Here is an 18,868-nt window from a genome sequence, read left to right as displayed (position 1 = left end):
GTACTATCCAAAAATATATGCCAGAATCTATCTAGGTCCAAATCTCTTTGTCTGGTTGTATAAAGATACTGCTTTGTTGCTGTAACAAAGATCATAAAATAGCAGTGGCTTAAAAACCAGTTTTCTCTCTCAGGTACCGATTTGAGCCTAAGCCCTCCAGTCTGATGTAGCAGCAACATAATGTCAAGAGCTTTCCTTCACACTTGGCTGCCACTTTGCATTTTAAGGTGGCCTTTCCTACTCCATCCCTGCTCTCACTTCCACATCTGCATTCCACCCCACGGGAAGTGGGAAGTGGTGGGTACATCCTGGAGATGGCAGGTATGCATTGTTTTTCTATCTTTTAAGAAAGTGGTTCCATGAAAACCAGACCATGGCATGCATTGAAGTTTGTACGTATAAGCTATACGGAACCACTATAGTTCTGTAGAGCTTATAATTATTGTCAGTTTCCCTTTGCTTTTTGTTTAGTTGGTTTTCTGTTTTTGGTGCTCTTTTCATCATTTTTATAATTAACCGATTGAGCCACCCAGGCACCCGATCATCTTGTTCGATATTTAACAAGAAACCATGAGAAGAAACATTGATGGCTGGTAACCAGAAGGCTTTTTTTTTTTTTTTTTTAATGTTTATTTTTGAGAGAGAGAAAGAGAGACAGAGTGTGATGGGGAGGAGCAGAGAGAGAGAGGGAGACACCGAATCCGAAGCAGGCTCCAGGCTCTGAACTGTCAGCCGAGCCTGATGCAGAGCTCAAACTCACGGTGAGATCATGACCTGGGCCGAAGTTGGATGCTTGACCGACTCAGGCACCCAGGCGCCCCACCAGAAGCCATTTTTTACTTGGAAGGACTTTGTTATGCTTAAACTTTTAAAGTTTATTTATTTTGAGAGACGGAGAGAGAGTGTGTGTGTAAGAGGGTGAGGGACAGAGAGCAGGAGAGAGAGAGAATATCTGAAGCAGGGTCCACACTGGCAGCACAGAGCCCAACACAGGGCTCAACTCATGAACCATAAGATCATGACCTCTGAGCTGAAACCAAGAGTTGGATACTTAACCAACTGAGCCACCCAGGTGCCCCTAAACTTTTATTTTATATATAAGGAGACAGGTCTCCAAGGTTATACCGCTAGAGTACAGGCAAGCAGGGAGAAAATTTCTGGGCCTGAGCTTTCTCTGATGAAGCAGTGAGACCCCAGTAAAGGGAGCTATGGTAGGAGAGTCCCAGTCCCCCCCCTTCAGGACAGCCCTTGGTGACACTGAGCTCTGCCCTGTCCCGCTCCCTCCACAGCCTCTTGCTGTTTCTTGAGCAAGGCCTCCCATGCCTACCACCAGTTCTGTGGCACTTGAAGGTGGATGATGCAGGGGCCGGTTATATTTCTCCACAAGATGGTGTTGAAGAGCTGAGAGAAAGCAAGTCCTAGAGATGAGGCCTGGAGGAGCTGGGAGAAGGCAGGACCAGGCAGTTGTCTGCAGACAGTAGGAAGGTTGTTTTCAGGAAGGCAGAGCAGGCACTGTGTGTGGGTGGTCGCTGGGAGATTTCTGATCATGGAAGGAAGAAACGTGAGAGGCCGAGCGAGGGCAGACCTGCCTGCCGCCCCCTCCCCCATGGTGCCTTCAGCTATTAGAGAGATTTGAGGATTTTCTATGACTCATGTTCTACATTAGTCAAGAGGACTGAGTGATCTCTAAGGTCCTTTGCCATGACTACTGTTCTGTGAATCCAGGGTTAAAGGATAGGTTTTACTGACTTCACAGAGGGTGACTGGAAGCAGTTTCGTAACTATGGGAGAAGCAGGGACATTCATGAGTCATAGAAGTCACTGAATCTTTCATATCGGAAACTGTTGAAATTACAGATAAACTGATAGGGATCAGACTGTTTAGTTTTTCATTCATAGTTTGATCACTAGAGGTTATTGGGGACAAATGAATATATTCTTCACTTTATGGTCAGCTGTATCTGAGATGAGAGGCAGTGCCCTAAAATGGAAACAAACCAAGTGCCTGGGGATGTATCACTGAATCACTGCTTTTACAAAAGACTACAGAGGGTACTGAGATCAAGGTAGAATATAATTTTGTTCTACGAGGTATCCTGCTCTTGCCTGCTGTTTCTGAGAGAGGAAGAGTTATTAAGAGCAATCCCGGCCTCTAGAAAGACAGTGACTCTGTGGCTGATGGGAGCTAGAATAGAAAATTAACCTGCATATGGGGAAAGTTTTAAATTCCGATTCAGCAGCACCTTAAGGGGAATGTAGAAAGGAAATAAAAGGCAGCAGTGACAACTGACTGGGGGATATGCTAATAGTATTACTAGACGCGTGTGCTTAGCAGGCCAAAGAAACCTCCGGAGGCCTTAAGACAGAGATCTTGATGCGCGTACACCAGGCTAGGCTAGTCTCTCAAAATATACACTGTGGGCTTCTCTCATTGTTAGCCTGGGCCCACCGCTGTTGCCCGCATCTTTCCCCAGAGGTGTAGGAATAAGATGAGGCCCAATTCTTTTTCATACTCTTCGCGTCCTCATCCCACCAGTCTGCTGAGTCACTGAGTCGCTCACATCCTCACTTGGTGCCAGGTTATTCCCTTAGAAGTCCGTGTTTTCTCCACTCCTCACCTCTTGTCTTGTCAGGATGCCTTCCTTCTGTCCTAGGCTAATCACTTCCTTTGATTCTTTGTCAAAACCCCTCCAAACTTTTCTTTGGGTTCTTCTTTTCCTGTTTTTAAGCTCCCCCTCCATGCCGGACCCCTCTGCTAATTTGCAACCAATCTTTGTCATCCTTTTCCAGAGCTCCATGCTGGAGGAAACAAGAACACCTAGAAGCCTAGTTAGAGGGAAATGTAACCAGGGCAGAAGGGATGTTCAAGGCTACTCACCCAGTCTAGGGAGATGCTAGTACCTTCAAAACCACTATGGGTCATGGGTTTTAAAGAGGTTCGATTCAAGACAATGGAGTGGGGGGAGCGCTTTTCGAGTGCAGGCTAATGAAGAAACCCCTCTGTTATTAAGTCTCCATTTAACAACTGTCCTTTATTTTGCATAAAATCATGCAATTAGGACTTTCTGGGATGTCAGGACTTGTCAAGACAGGAAGTCTGGGATTCAAAGAAATGGATACAAAGTTTGCAACAGTCTGAGCTCACGCCCATTTGGCGAGCATTTACTTCATCAGGGTCCAGTACACACCCGCAAAGCTGTTATTTACAGGAAGGTGGGACAGCATTTCATCCAGCACTGGGGTTCTCAGAAAATGGGTTGTGGGGAGAACATTCTTGCTTAGGAACCAGGCCAGCTGTCTCCTTCTTGTCTTCTGCCTCTCCATGTGACCTCCCCTTCATTTCTGTGACCCCAGGACAACTTCCGGGTGCTTTGTACCAGGGCAGGGCAGGCATCACCTCAGGACTCCTTTCCCTGTCTTTCTCTCACGTGTTCGGGGACGATTGTGCAAACGGGCAGTTTAGGAACTAGAGTTAAAACTCAGATTGTGCCACCTGCAATTTTAAAGGCCAAGGAATGCAACCAGAGAAGTAGAGCTAAGAGTGCATTTTGGAGGTTCCTGTGTCTTCTCTCACCCTGATTTCTCATCTTGATGGAATGGTTACCAGGCCCGTGGGCTTATATTTAAAGCCCTTTAAATGTGCTGTTTCTCTGTTCATCTAAGAAGGACCCCTCAACCCAGGGCACAGCTTTCAGAAATAACCGCGTGGCTTCTCTCGCACGCGTGGCTTCTCTCGTCAACCTGTGGTTGATTTCTCCCTCTGAGAGGGCAATGGCTGGAGTCTGAAATGGAGGAGGAGGGATGGTGGAGCCACAGGAATGGACAGTCTGTTCCTACCTGTATGCCTGCCAGCCATAGCAGGGAGAGGATCAGCTGGCATCGTTGTGCCAGAAACTTTAAAAGTACAAACAGCATCACAGAAATTGGAATTCTGAGACAGTGGGGAATGGGGACAGGACATCAGTGAGGAACAAATTTTAAGTGATTCGAGAGCCCTCGAAGTTTGTTGCAAGGGGGACGTGGCTATTCTGCAGTCCCATCAGCTCCCCTCCACCTGTCCTTGCTGTGCCCTGGACAATCACCCCCAAAAGCCTGACTGACCCCCACTGGCAGTCAAGTTTCACCGCAATTCCTAAGATTGCTTGGACTGCTAGCATCCATTTCTAGTAGACGCCACAGGTCTAGGAACGAAGGCTCATAAACGGAGCAGGGCCGTTCCCTCCAACCTTTTCACAACACGTTCATGTGTCCAGTACAGCGCACCCCCCGCCCTCCAATCCAACGTTACCCCTGCCTGTCTGATCTCCTGGAATACTTAACAATTTAGGCTTCTGGGGAGGGATGACTACCTCTTCCCTTGAATTGTCAGCCATTTTATGCTCTCGCACTCCCCCACATGAAAATCAACTCCGTGCTGGCCAGGTTTACAGTTCCCTAAAGCTAGGGGCTGGCCTTACCTACCTTGACACGCAGCCAGTCCGTCCCTCCAGTTCCATGGCTGTCAACCTCTAGCATACACAGGAATCAACCAGAGGGCTTGCTGAAGCAGACTGAGGGGCCCCTCCGAATTCCTGATTCAAGGTGGACCCCAAGAATCTGCATTTCCAGCAAGTTCCCAGGTGATACTGATGTTGCCAGTTGGGGGCCACACTTTAAGCACCACTGGCTTAGTTAAGCTTCTTCCAGAAAGTGCCCTGGAGAAGCCTGCCTCCTCAGTATGGCTGCCCATTCCCCTAAGTCCTTCAGAGCTGGAATTCTGCTGACACTTCAGGACAGGCAATGCTTAGTAAAATAAGAGACCAAGACACCAGGATCTTGTTAGCTGGATATATTTCATTTTTTTTTTTTGTTTGTTTGTTTTTGTTTTTTGTTTTTGTCACAGAACACTGTTTGCAGTAGAGGAAACTGGCATTGCAGTCTGGTGGTAAAATGGCTTGTTCACATAAACCAGTACATGTTCATCCTTTAGCGCAAAAAGCCCTAATGGCGCGTACCCTATTGAAATTCAGGACATCTCCAATATTTTCTCTCTCTGTTTTTCTTTGTCATCTTTTTTTTTTGTTTTTTTTTTGTTTTTTAATAAACATTTTCAAGGTTTGTCCAAAAGAAGGCCATATAGGTTCTTGGCTAGCGGAAGACAATTCAGAACAGCTGTTGCACACTTGGACTGTCACCTTCTCCAGGCTGGCAGTTGATATCTTATTTTTTTTCCAACTCATTTTTATTAAAAAAATAAAAAAATGCTCCAACTATCAGTTTTACAAAATCTCTAAGGGAAACACAAGAGCAAGGTGCTGAGGTAAAAAACACCTGAGGTAGCTTTTTTTGTGTGTTTTTCTCGTTTAAAAAAATCTGTAAATTTAACGCCCTGGGCCAACGACCTCGTGTAAATTGCTATTTTCCTCCATTTTTTTTTTTTTTTTAAAGAAAGAAATCATTTCGCTGAATATTGATGGCTTATACACCAAAATGTAAAAAGACAAAATACATTCTTTCTTTGTGGAATTTTTCTTTGTTTGGTTGGTTGGTTTGATGGGTTCCTGTTTTCTTCTTCCAAAATGCTAGGACAAGTACCATTGACTCTTGTTCTTTTGAGTAACCAAGTGTAAGTTGAGGCTGGTTTGTGTGTTTCGCTTTTGTTCCTTTTGTGTGATGTGATACTCAGAGCACTGCTTTGCCTGGGGGGGTGCGTAGATACTGGGAATTGAGAAAGAGGGATGAGGGAATTAAAAAGAATGGGGATGGAAAAGAAGGGGAGGGAGAGAAGGTAGGGGAGAGATAAACAGAGAGAGACAGAGAATTATATAGCAGTATGCAAAAAACCAGTTTAAAACCTGTGAAGCAAAGAGAAATGGGTGTGTGAGCTAGACAGGGATGAAGAGAGACAGAGTTTCCTCTTCAGAGAGACGGTATCCCTTCTGTTGACATACACAGGTGGTCCAGAACTGCTGTGAGTGTCCTTCCGAGATTCCCCTCGGGTGAATTTGTGTGGGTGGTCTCGAAGCTCCTTACTAAACCATTAGACCTCCCAAAGAACGACTTGATTCTTTAAAGTCTAGAAAAGCCTGCTTTCTCTTTAAAAAGAAAAAAAAAATTAATAATTGATTAAAACCTGGAGTTAGTTGAGTTATTTGATATATTATTTCTAAAATATATTAACGCTGCAGGCACCCTGTGTAACCCACAGGCCACATATCTTAACATCTTTTCCCTTCTAATATGTACACACATGTACAGAGACAATTTCCACAAAAAGAAAAGGGTGTGAATTTTGCTTTGCTTTGAACACGTTCACCTATGTTAGTTCAACTAAAAGGGATAGCGTTGTAGGAGGTAAGGAGAGATCCGAGTGGATGGTGCAGTGGATGGCTGGGAAGCCTGCAGAGGCCCTGGGGGAGGCAGGAGGCCGGGCAGGGACCCGGTCTGACCTCCCACCATCCTCCTGGCCCCTGGGATTCTCAGGGCCTCTGCAGAGTCCCCGGTGCCTCCGCAGACTTCTCATTCCTCAGGATGGTCTTTGGTTTGCTCCCGAGCTGGCTGGCTGTGTTTGGTCTCATTCTGTCAGGTGTTGGAAGGGCTACATTCATCCGTTGTTTTGCTGGTGCCTGTGGGAGCCTCACTTGCTGCGCTGTGAGGCGACTCCCTGAGGATATTTCTGCTCCTGCTGCTTCACCTGTTGTACAATTTCCCTGATCTTGCGCTGTGCAGTCTGCAGCAAGGGAGAGGAGGGGACAGGGGAGAAAAAGGAACCCGGTTCTGAGGACAAGCAGTGGGGGTCGGGAGGTGGGAGGGTGGGGTTGGGACTTGGGGAAAGGAAGTGGGAAGCTCAGAAAACTGTTGTCTACCCGCTGAGGCCCTCACTCCGGGGGCTTTTTCTGCCTAAAGTGGCAGGGTTCCCCCCACCCCTACTTTAAGGCAACTGGGTGTAGAATAAGGAGATGGGAGCCCAGAAGCTTCCAAGTGGCTGATGGACAGATAAGCCAAGCAGAGCCAGGGAACCAGTGAGGAGGGGGCCTCATGGAGGTCAGACAGCAATCCCCCTCCCACTATACACATGGCAGCTTTAACCCTTCCCTCCCCCCCCCCCACCCCCACCTTTCTGGAGTCACTAGGAAGAACACGAGTGTGATGCTGGGAAAGATGGACAAGAAATGGGACGAGGAAGAAGTGAGAAACTGGCCCAGACACTCTATCCTGCACTAAAGAAAACACGTGAGCCCAAACCTGACCCCTCACCCCACCCTAGTACTCCAGTGCAGGGAGAACCCTGAGGCTGCACGCCTGTGAGAATGTGGCAGTTCACACACATTCCCAGGGCACCTGAGGAGCTGGGACACAACGGCAGAAGAGGGAGGTGTGGCCGGGGCTCTGGCTGGAGGAAGGGGCACGGGAGAGCAGCTGTGTGCAAGTGCCTTGCCCACACAGGTCCCCTGGCGTGGCTTTGGGAGAACAAGTGGAGCGCTCAGACAAGGCTTTAGTGTAAGCTTTGACCGCCCTCAATGGTTTAGAGCAAGGACTGGGACTGCTCTATCCCCACACCCAAACAACAAAAAGCATCAAAAAGAGGGGCGCCTGGGTGGCTCAGTCAATTAAGCGTCCGACTCTTACTTTCAGCTCAGGTCATGATCTCTTGGTTCATGAGTTCAAGCCCTTTGTTGGGCTCTGCTCCAATGGTGTGGAGCCTGCTTGGGATTCCCTCTCTCTGCCCCTCCCTCCCACACACATGGATTCTCTCTCTGTCTCAATAAATAAATGTATGTTATGTATATAATATGTATGTATATAAATGTATGTATATAAAGGCGTCAAAAATAACCAGGAGTACATGATGCCGAGTCACTGGTCCTTCTGAATGAAACAGAAGTGGCCCTGTGCTCTGACGGGGCATGTCATGGTGAGATGGAGAAGGACAGCAGAGAAATGAAGGTCTCCAGCAATGAGCATGTTTAACTCTTAACAGTAGAATTCTGGCACTCAAAGCCTGACTGGGGCACCCTGAGGCAGGGTCCTTGCCTGGTATGTAGTTCCCACCAGGGGAACGTGGTGACTGAGGCCTGAGGAGACGGCAGAGGAAGGGGAGACCTTATGCTTTAGCATTTCAGGGGGCTTGAGATGTGCTTGGCTTGACTTCAAAGTGCTAGCCTCTTCCTCAAGCTCCCCTAGCATGCCTGGGGGAGAGCAGGGCTGAGAAGGTGTGGAACAATTTCCCCTGCCCTGTAGAGCCAGGTAGAGGTTCCATCTGTCGTGGGGTGTGTGTGCAGGGCACGGCCAACCCAACAGGCCACCAGTAGCTCAGAACTGAAAAGAGACTGGCACGAGAGACCAGACCCTCACAGCACAGGTACCTGGCTAGCAAAGAAGTGCCCGATAATTCTGACGATCACTTCCTCATTTTCATCCGGCGTTTGGTCACGAGGCACGATGACTTCTGCACTGGTTAAGTTCTGCAGTTCGTTCACCTGTGAAGGGAGAAAAGCGGGGTCAGGAGGCAGTGGGAGAGGGGCGTGCTGGAGGGCAAGGCAGCTAGAGGCTATTCTCCTTTCCTTCAGTCTAGAACATGTCCGGGGGCTTCCCAGTCCCTGATCACATGGGATCAATGGGAGGCCCAGGGAGGGTCCAGCCTCCGACTGCCTGGAGCTCCTTTTGGGGCTGAATTCTTATTCTGGAGTCTCCGCGGTGTGGTTCCTGCACATGCTTGCAGTGACCCAGGCTCTCCCAGCACCAAGGAAGGAAAATCACCAAAGTAAACTTTCCTTTCTAATCAGACCTTGCTCTGGTGCCCGCTCTTCATTTTCATCCCTGCCTCCGAGTCCTACTTAGGCTGCTTCAGCCGCTGGATTGTTACCTTTTCTCCCTGCCACTCCAGTTCCGTGCCGGTCACCTGCGGGAAGTGGCCAGCCCGTGCTGCTCTCCCTCACCTGCAGCCCACCTCCTGCACTCTGGTGCTCCTCCTCACCAGCCTCAACAAGCCAACACTGCCCGGGGTTCACCCCAGGCCCTGGCAGGGTGCTGAACACACAGGTGGGGTCTGCAAGGCCCGGTGGACAGCTCACAGTCTCTGGGGGGCAGTGTTGGCTTGATGAACAGAATTCACTGACAGGTTCTAAAACGACCAAATAGGAGATCAAAGGGCTCAGGAGTCTAATCCCCCATGGGCCATTTGCTCTCTCTTGCCTAGGGCATCCCAAGCGGCCTAGAGCTGGTGTGTGCCCTCTGATACTGGTCACATTCCTGGATGTGGGGAGTAATCCACAAACCATTCAACTTTCTTCTTTTGTATAAAGGTGACTCACTGTATGTAGAACTTGGCTTTGAGTCCTTAGTAAGAATTTCTGTGTAAAGAAAATAGCAGGCGTGTGCACGTGCACACACATACAACTCTAGAGATCCCTCAAATTCCTGCCACTCAACACTGTCACCTTGCTGGTGTGCATGGGCTCTCGGGGTCATATCCCCACCACGTAAGTCACGTTCTAGATCACTTCTGTGTCTGACAGAACTATCTGCTCATTCCTACAGGCTTCAGAATCGATCCTCTGGCACTTTTCAAATTACTTTGTGTTGCTGCCACCTTCATGTTGAAAACCTTCATTGCTTTTTGTTTTTTGTTTTAAAGTATTTCCTTTTTTACCCACCACGCAGTTGCTAACCTAGCTCCCTTGTAACAGGTGGGCAGGTTTGGGAAAGAGCCAGAAGACAGAATCTGCAGGATGGAAAGTTTGAAAAGTGAGGGGAGAGTGTAGGACACCAGACCCTGCAGGCTTCCGAATGTGAATTTAGAGAAGATGACAGTCTGCTAAGTAGGTATACACTGGGTGGAGCTCTATTCCCTAGTGTTTTCCTGCTGTTTTGTGTGGGTTTAAAGGGGGCAGGAGGCAGCCTCCTCCTCTTCGGGGAGGACCTTCACTTCCCAGCATGTAGCTGAGATGTCCTATTTCTAGGCACAGAACCCTGGTGTTTTTGGTGGCCTGGCCCAGTACCACGGATTCGGGGCCCTCGGCTCTGGAAGAATGTCCTTCCAGAGCCAGTGGGGGTCTCAAGGAAATCGGGTCAGGCTGGGGCAGGGAATGGGCCCAGGAGATGAAGCCAGCTCAGAGCAAACTTACGGTTTTGCCGCCCTTGCCGATCACCCGGCCAGCTGTAGAAGAGGGCACTCTGATGTGCGCTTCCAGCTTCACCTCTTCTTTGGGGTTAAAGAAGTTTTCTTCCTTCAGTTTCCCAAAGATCCGCCCCTGGGCCTGAGAGAGCAAGGCGTGACCGCTTCGCCGTGCTGCTGCCAGAACCGGCCGGGGAGCCCAGGCCTGCACACCCCCAGCCCCGAATTCACTGGGGCCACCACGGGGGAGCTGTGTATCCTGCTTCCCTCCTTCAGAGACCTGGCTGTTCCTGCCACACTCAAGGAACGTACCTGACCGCTGCCTCTTGGAAGCTTGTGTGTGGGGCCGGGGGTGGTGGTGATGGGGCAGAACTAGGTCTTAGTTCCCTTATCCACAGCACCTACGAACGCCTGGCTGAATGAACCTGTCCAGGGGACTCTTAACTTCCTCCCATCGTGGTATGTTTAGACCCCGGGTTACAAAAGGATGGAGGCGAGGTAGGTGGTGACTGGGGATGCTTTCTGATGTCTTAACTCCAGCCAGGGAAGCTGAGACATTACGGTTTAAGACAAAAAAACAAAAAAACTTTAACAATTGAGATATAATTCTTACAGCCTAAAATTCATCATTTTGAAGTATACAGTCCAGGAGTTTACTGTGTATTCACTACATTAAGCAGCCAGTACCACTATTCAGGACATCTCCATCCCAGTCCCCCGGAGCAAAACTCCATACCTAGCAGGCAGTCCCCATTCATCCCTTCCCCAGCCCCTACTTTCTGTCTCTGGATTTACCTTTGCTGGACATTTCGTATAAAGGGACTCTCATAATATGCGGCCTTTTGTGTCTGTCTTCTTTCACTTCATGCAGTGTTTTCTAGGTTTATCCATGCTGTAGCATACATCAGAATTTTGCTCCTTTTCATGGCTGACTAATTTCTTACTGAGTGCATAGATCACATTTTGTTTATCCACTCATGAGCTGAAAGGCTATTTTTCTTAAATGTTTTCACATGTGTTAATGTTTTCTCAAATTTTCAGTATTTTTAATGATAAGGACTATACTTTTATAAATATGTTTCTTTTAGAAAACTCAATTTATAATTTTCCCAGGGGAGAAAAAAGGGCAAAAACAAAATGCATCCGACCAAACTCCCAACAAGCTACTGCTCTTTCCCCTTACACCCCATGGTTATGCCCCCACAGCTTGAAGGGTATAAAATACTAAAGGAGTCTGAGACACTTATCCTCAAAACTGTGGCTAAGGGGTCAGAGATAGCCCAGAGGAGTGTCATTTGAACTAGGCACTGACAATCTACATTTCCATGAGAGAGAAGGGAAGGAGTGCTCCAGGAAGCAGAGCTCCAGGGAACAACCTGGAGGTAGGCAAGACAGCATGAGTCTGAGACTAGTGAGCAGCAGCAAGAAGAAAAATCGAGGCTGGGCCTTGCAAAGAAGTCTTGAACATGCGTCTGAGATGGCCACCACCTGCTAAAGGCCCTTAGCTACTGCAGGGCTGAGGTGGCCCCTGGCACTGACCTTGAACTGGGCTTCAGGTGGGCCGGTGATGATGACCATTCTTTCGCTGACATCTGGACCTTCCGCCGGGGCAATCTGCAGTTTACAAGGCAAGAGGAAAATGCTGCTGCCAGGCTGTGGTCCCCAGTCCCCTCTCACATACTAGCAAGGGATTATGGTGTGGTTTCTGCCTTTGCAACTGCTGCTTTCACTCTGGGTCTTAGGAAGATACCACCATAGTGCCCAGTATCAAATTTGGGTCTTTGACCATCCAGGCAGACTTGGAAGCAGTGCAAGGAGTTCCTGCCCGTCCCTGCCCTGAGCACCTGCAATGACTGGCCTCCTTTTACTGAGCCAAGGGAGTCAAGAGCTCTAGGAGGAAGAAGGAGGTGTAGGCTCAACCAGCCCACCCAGGGCCCTGAGGGGGTAAGGGCTAAGTCCACAGAGGCACTACTGTGGAGCCAACTTGCAGGAAAGGTGCCCCTGGTTCTAGTTCTCAGCTCACAGAGGCAACTGGCTGCAAGGGAGAGTTGAGCTAGAGCATGAGTGGCCAGGACCAGCTCCTCCACGGCACAGGAACCAAGTGTGACAGCACCAGAGCAAGGATGAGGTCACCCTGGTCCCAGTGTCTGCTCTGCAAATCCCTCCCCTCTCCGGCCTCCATGTCCTCATCTGTGAAATTTGGAGGTGAAATCTGGCAAGCTCAATGCTGCCTTCTATTTGTGAGTCTATCTGCTCTATTTGTGATTCTGAGTTCTCTTGTAACACAACTCAATGACAGACCAAGCAAGCATGATTTTTTGTTGTTGTTGTCGTTAGACTCATTTTATATTCTTTTCTGCATACCCTGCCTTATTCTGAAAATCATTAAGGTAGCTTTGAAAATGAAAACAGTGTAGCAAAACTAAAGTTAATTTAAAATAAGTTAAGGGTACACCATTTAGGAATGAGTCAAGCGTGAGGTTAGTACAACTGTCTGACATTCACCAGCCAAGACCAGCAGTCCAAGAGCTACTCGTGTGCTCCTGCAGCTTTGGAATGACATTCCACCGGCAAACTCCCTCAAGAGCACCAGGAAGGAGAATGCTGTTTTACCACTGAAACAAACAGGACCCGGAGGGGAGGTGACTGCCGAGATCCCAGGGTGAGAAGGGGCTGGAGTAAGGCTCAGGAGATTTGTGTGGCATTCTGAAGCCTGCCGGATGCTCTGCAGGGCAGAGTGACGGGAGCCCAGTTGTTGTCTGTAACCAAGGCATCTTGGGGTGTTATCTTCCCGACCTCACCTCAACCCAGCCCCTGCCAGCACTCAGCTCCCACATATAAGTGTACAGCTCTCTCCCTGCCCTGGGAACATCTCCCTGTGCCTGTAGCTGTGGTCTCTGAAGACAGGCAAAGCAGGAATGGAGGGTTCTTTAGAGTGAGATTATCCATTTTGCTTTAGAGAAAATGCTTTCAGTCCTGTTGAAAATAACAAAGCCAGGTCTGATTTTTAAAAGTAGAAAGCTTCTCTCACCAATACTTGGCTTCTGTGGTTTTCTCTCCTCTACTGCTATGGAGACAGGCAGGGATTGGGAAAGAAGGCAGCGGCTGGAGAAGCAGGATGTTGTGTGCAGCATAAAGGATAATGGGGTACTGCCAGCCTGCAGAGCCCGTTCTGTTCCCCTGGTCCTGCCCTGCTGTGTCTGCCCATCAGAGGCCATGAGTCAGGTGATACACCCCTGCTCAACCTTGCTGGGACATAGAAGGATGGTGGGGACGCTGTGGAGTGGAGCCCAAGGGATTGCCCTCTCTCTTAGTTTCCCTAAGGCCAGCTGGGAGTGACTCTGGTATAGCACTCAGGTTGCTGAGGTGGAAAAAACACTGGACCAGAGATCAGATCACCTGGTCAAATGTCGGCTCTTGTATTCTTTACCTTCCTGACCTTCAACACTCAGTGAAACCCTCTGGGCCCTGTTCCTCACGGGCAACAGTAAGTGGGAAGCAAGTGCTCCGGCCAGTCCCAGTGGTGCTCAGCACACTACAGGGCAGCACAACCGATGAGGTCAGGGCCGGTCCTACCACTTGTGTGCCTTGGCCTGGTCCCTGGGCGTCTCTAAGTCCCACTTTTCCCAGGGAAAAAGAGAGGATTTCATGTCATAATCCCTTGAGCCCCTTTGAGTGGAAATCATCTCCTTCTGTCTCCTGCACGGTATCTCAGGCCACATGACTGGACACAGGGAAAGGCCCTTGGGGGCAGCCGGCCCAGTGGTCCTCCACGCTCTACCTGTCCTGCCACGGCTGCCGGCATGTGGGCTAGGGTCTTAGCTGCAACAAGCCTGTTAGAAGCCATGGCCCCCCGTGTGCTGCGCTGCAGTCCGCCCGCACCTCAGGGCTCCCGCCTAGCCTCTGTGCGTGGCAGGTAACAGAGCTGAGGCCTGAGACGGGAAATGATTTGCCCAAATAATACTCTTTGATGGTCTCGCTGCAATTCTTGTGCTGTACTACTCAGAATGTTTTGTTTTTGCTTTTTCTCCAGCACACTTGCTGTGGGAGAAATTCCAGCTCTTCTTGTGGAGAAAGCGCAAGCATTCTTTCTCTCCAAGTCATGAGACTTCTCTCTCGGAATTCCGGGTTGTCCCATGGTAGCAAATTATTTTACGTAACAACGGAAACTCTGTTTTCAAAAGAGTTTCATGAGGCTTGGGACGTGCTCAGCATTCTGCCTGTGAGTCAGAGCCGATAGCTGGGCTTGGAGCAGGACCAGGGTCGAATAATCCTTCCCTTTCAGCTTCTCAGGCGCTTCTTCACATGGCGCTCGAAGGGGCAGGATGTGGGTCTGTAACTACACTCACCACCATTTCCATAAATCAAGGGGCCTTCCTTCCTGAGCCACTCTGTGCAGTCCCAGGACTGCCTGTCCAGCTGTGATACCAGCTTTTGTTTACCTACAATTTTATCACTTTCCAAAGAGTTTTTCATCCAAACTACTTTCTTGAGAATTTGTGAAGCAGAGAGACTAATTAAAGCGTCAAAGCACTGATAACAGCGAAGTGAAAATGATGCTCTGCTGAAGTCTGCTCCCTTAGGTTGGGGAAAAAACCCTCAGCCTTTTTCTTTCCTCCCTCCCTCCCTTCCTCCCTTCCTTTTTTCCTTCCTTCCTTCTTTTTTTTTTTTTTTTTTTTTTTTGCTTTATCTTCTTAAGAAGAAGACTATGGTAGCCCAAACAGGACTGGGTTGGCTTGTCTGTTACTAGAAATTTTTCTAATTCAGTTGTTAGTTGAGCAAGAAAGGAATGAGAGAGGTAAAGATGAGAGCAGATAGGATTAATCTTGAGGGCCAATTTGCCAGATACTGTGGGAGTCTGTCCCCAGAAGGAGTCAGCGTTGCTCAGGACTAGCAGCGTTGCTCAGGACTAGCAGAAGGAACAAGGCACATGGGGTGGGAAGGTGGTGATGGAAGAAGGCGGGAAACAGGTGGCTGTGGAGAGCAGCTTTACCTTGATGGAGGCCCCAGCGAATCGAGCCAGCTGTTTAATGTGCGCCCCCTTCTTCCCAATGATGGCACCTACAGCCTGGGTCGGGATGAAGAGATTCACAATCTCCTGCTCTGGGTACTGGAAGGGCAGCACAAGACAAGACATCATTCCCACTGGGTTGTTCCATCAGGCACTCAGCAGGTACCTAGCATCTACGACGAGCTGTGTGCCGTGGGAGCCCTAATACCCAAGGAAATGGTCAAAATGGTGCATGGGATGCTCCTGCGGCCTAGGAGCTGCAGGTGTGAGGCCTAAGGAACAAACCTGGGCACAGGGAGCACTACATGACAATCGAAATAGGAACTCCTCTTGAGCAGCTCTGAATTTGCTGGATTCAGAAAGCTGTCTGTTCACAGGCTTTCTGTTATATGCAAATGTGATAGGTACTGCTCGCTCCTGTGTCTTTATCCAATAAATCAATACTGTTATTAAATATACCTGGCCTGAGGACAGGGTCCTGAGGCACTTTGTTAGAAGAACAGGAAACAACTCTGCACACCTTGTAGCCACGACTGGTATCTTCACCAGAGTGACATCAGGTTCGAAAGAAGAGAAGTAAACCTGCTGTGACCATGCCACATGGTGACAGCCCAAAGAGACCAGGGGTCGTCCCCACAGGGGTCTGTGGGAATGACATGACCCCATTTGTTCAAAGACCTTTAGAAATGCTCTTCTTTGCTAAATACTACCTCCTAATTTTATCTCTTGATCATTCGTATGTACCCATTTCCTGCCACCTGTGGATTTGTAAGCATTGGCAGGAGTGCTGACTGTTGGGGTAGTTTGGTGTCACAAGAAGCCCTGGACACATAGGACCTAGCACTCACGCCAGGACGTTCACTGGTCAGTCCACCACAGCCTATGTGGTACCCGCCGAAGGAGAGGGAAAAGTGGCCGACGGGCTGAACCGAGGGGCACTTACGGAGTGGTGATGCGGGAACGGCCCAAACTGGTGAGGGGGGTACAAGCTGGAGAAGTATCCGGAGTGAGTCTGCAGCATGAAAGAAATAGTCGGTCAGTCAGCGGCTGCCTACAGGGACATTCTCCAAACTCAGGGAGGCAAGATTCCCGCACACAGCACAGGCTCTGCGTACCGTCACCTGGCTCCACCTGGCCCCTGGCAGCTCAGATCTCTGCTCCACTTCTCCCACCGCAGCACTGAATGCCTGGCTGAATGTTTATCACGGTTAAGCTGCACCATGCTTTAGGCCCCTGGGAACTTACCACCACGGGAGTAACTCTTTGGACCTGCCCTCCCTCAGACAGGCAGGCCCAGTGGCTTCTATTTTCTGGGAAGCCACGGACTGTGGATTAAAAGGCACAGAGACAGTAGGACAAAATCTAGAGTTATTCATGGCCAGCAAATGTGCTCCTGGGAAGCCAGGTCTGTGAGCTCCCTCAGAGAGTTTTGAAAGGAATGGAGGGACTGAGAATGGAGGGATTGAAAATGATGCTGAGAGAGGAGTGATAATGAGTGAATAAATAGCATCATGTGTGAGTGTGAGGGAGGGCCGGGAGGGAACAGGAAGACAAATGTGGATAGAAAACAAAAGAGCTATTACAATAACATTTAAAAAGCAGCTGCTTTTGGGACACCTGGGTGGCTCAGTCGGTTAAGCATCTGACTCTTGATCTCAGCTTATGTCATGATCTCACGGTTTGTGCGTTTGAGCCCTACGTCGAGCTCCACGCTGACCGTGCAGAGACTGCTTGAGGTTCTCTCTCTCTCCCTCTCTCTGCCTGTCCCCTGCTCTCTCTTTCAAAAATAAATAAACTTATGGGGTGCCTGGGTGGCTCAGTCGGTTAAGCGCCCGACTTCAGCTCAGGTCATGATCTCATGGTTTGTGGGTTCGAGCCCCGTGTCGGGCTCTATGCTGACAGCATGGAGGCTGGAGCTTGCCTCAGATTCTGTGTCTCCCTCTCTCTCTGCCCCTCCCCCACTCACACTCTGTCTCTGTCTCAAAAATAAATGTTAAAAAAATTTAAAAAATAAAAAAATAAAAAGTGAACTTAAAAAAAAAGTAGCTGCTTTTTGTTGAATATCTAATATACAAGGCACTGTGGTAGGTAATTTATTCACAAACTCTGCATCCTCATAACAGGCCTGCAAGACAGAAATAGGTCTGATATCATACATTCGTACAGGCAGGACACTGACAGAATCCGCAGTCTAGTTAACTGCACTTTGCATAAGGCCACGTAAATGCTGGCACACCTGTTACAGGAAAGGAGGTGAATGGCTCAGAGCACCACGGGGTCAATGTCTGTGGACCCGCCCTGCAAGATGACCTCCTAGGCTTCTTACAGGGGTCTAGTGTTTGTTGGAGGGCCCTTGAACAAATCCCGTTGTGTTCTCAGTCTCCCAGATCTCCAGATGGACTTTGAGTTCCATATCACAACTTCATCTTATAACACCAGGGACCAAATGAAAGGGTTTCCCTTTCTGAGCTTGGAGAGTGGACTTCTGGCCTCGGGAAAGAGGAGACATGGACACTGCAGGAGGGGCTTCCCCCACTGTGGGCCTAGGTGATCACAGGGCTGTGCTTAGGAACTACTGTGTAGACGCAAGCCTTTGCTCTCAGGTTTTGGAAGGAAGCTGTAGTGACACCTCACACCCACAAGAGGGTACTATGAGACCAGCATTGCCTTGGCACCTTCCACTTCTGACTGGAAGCTGAGTGAAGAGGGCTTACCTGGTCCTGCTTCTTCCTTGAAGGGCATTCAGCTCCAGACCCTTCCTGCAGGTCCCTGTCCTGAGCCATGTAGGGTGAGGGGAGAATTTCTGTGGCTTTCTGCTCAAAGCTCTACCTTGGGGAAAGGATGCTTCCCCTTGCTCCCCCTCCATTTCCTCTTGCAGGACATCCTTTCTTTCAGGCCTCAGAGCAGCAATAATTCTTTTGAATTGTGACTTGCCTTTTCCTCCACAAACTCACATGAGACCAAGAATAGACCAGCCACAGTGTGACTCCTATTCTGGGTTTGAATACTCCCAACATAAACACTGTATCAAATTTAGACCTACCACTTGGGTTAGGAGAGACAATTAGCTATAAAAGTATAAAAAGGACTAATTCCCCACTCCTTGTGTTCACGAGCTACTACAGTGGGAAAACTTGTGGGGAAAGAATCCCAAACTTGGCAGTCAGGAGCTCGTTTCTAGCAGAGGTGCTGGCTTTATGTACGTTAAGTTGGTTTTCGGAATCAGAATACTCATAAGACCTGAGTCTGAATCATCAGCTCCATACAAGCTGGAATAATTTATTCAACTCTTCTGAGCCTCATCCACAAATGGATTAAAATAACATGTCTAGATCTAGAAAATAAAATATCTAGATCTTTTAGAAATTAGATCTTCTAATATGTTGTGAGGGTTCCTTCAATCGTTTGTTCATTCATTTATGAAAAAGATATCTGAGCACCTATCATACACAAAGCACTGTTCTAGGTGCTGGGGACACAGCTATTAAGACAGAAAAGGTCCCTGCTACCATGGGACTTATGTCCTATTGGGGAGACAGACAAGTATTGTGAAAGAAATGAACGGGACGACGTGAGGAAACAAAGCTGTGGAGATTAGGGCTGGGATGCCAAATTTAGCTGGAGGGGCCCAGGAAGACTCTCTGAAGAGGTGACCTCTGAGTTGGGCTCCATGGAGGAGAAGGAACTGCACACAAGGCACTGGGGAAGGAAACATTGTAAGCAAGATTCTTAGAGGTGCTGAGCTAGGACAGGAGTTGGCC

At 48.9% G+C, this 18,868-nt stretch overlaps 1 protein-coding gene across 9 annotated transcripts in view; it reads right to left on the bottom strand.

Moving 5' to 3' along the window:
* Positions 1 to 4,813: 4,813 nt before the first annotated feature.
* Positions 4,814 to 18,868, bottom strand: part of IGF2BP2 (insulin like growth factor 2 mRNA binding protein 2) — a 156,693-nt gene continuing 142,638 nt past the window's right edge. For 5 of the 9 annotated variants that reach the window (XM_045502682.1, XM_045502685.1, XM_045502680.1 and 2 more), the window contains 6 exons: positions 16,051 to 16,119; positions 15,090 to 15,206; positions 11,636 to 11,710; positions 10,107 to 10,238; positions 8,346 to 8,459; positions 4,814 to 6,709 (listed from right to left, as the gene is read on the bottom strand). In XM_045502682.1, coding sequence (XP_045358638.1) covers positions 6,617 to 6,709; positions 8,346 to 8,459; positions 10,107 to 10,238; positions 11,636 to 11,710; positions 15,090 to 15,206; positions 16,051 to 16,119 — 600 coding nt within the window. In that variant the 3' untranslated portion in view covers positions 4,814 to 6,616. The other 4 variants (XM_045502686.1, XM_045502688.1, XM_045502681.1 and 1 more) reach the window with 2 other exon arrangements.

Source organism: Leopardus geoffroyi, chromosome C2 (assembly GCF_018350155.1).
Source record: "Leopardus geoffroyi isolate Oge1 chromosome C2, O.geoffroyi_Oge1_pat1.0, whole genome shotgun sequence".
NCBI classification, from domain to species: Eukaryota; Metazoa; Chordata; class Mammalia; order Carnivora; family Felidae; genus Leopardus; species Leopardus geoffroyi.
The sequence above is the reverse complement of the archived record's forward strand: the minus strand, read 5'-3'. Positions and strand labels throughout refer to the sequence as shown.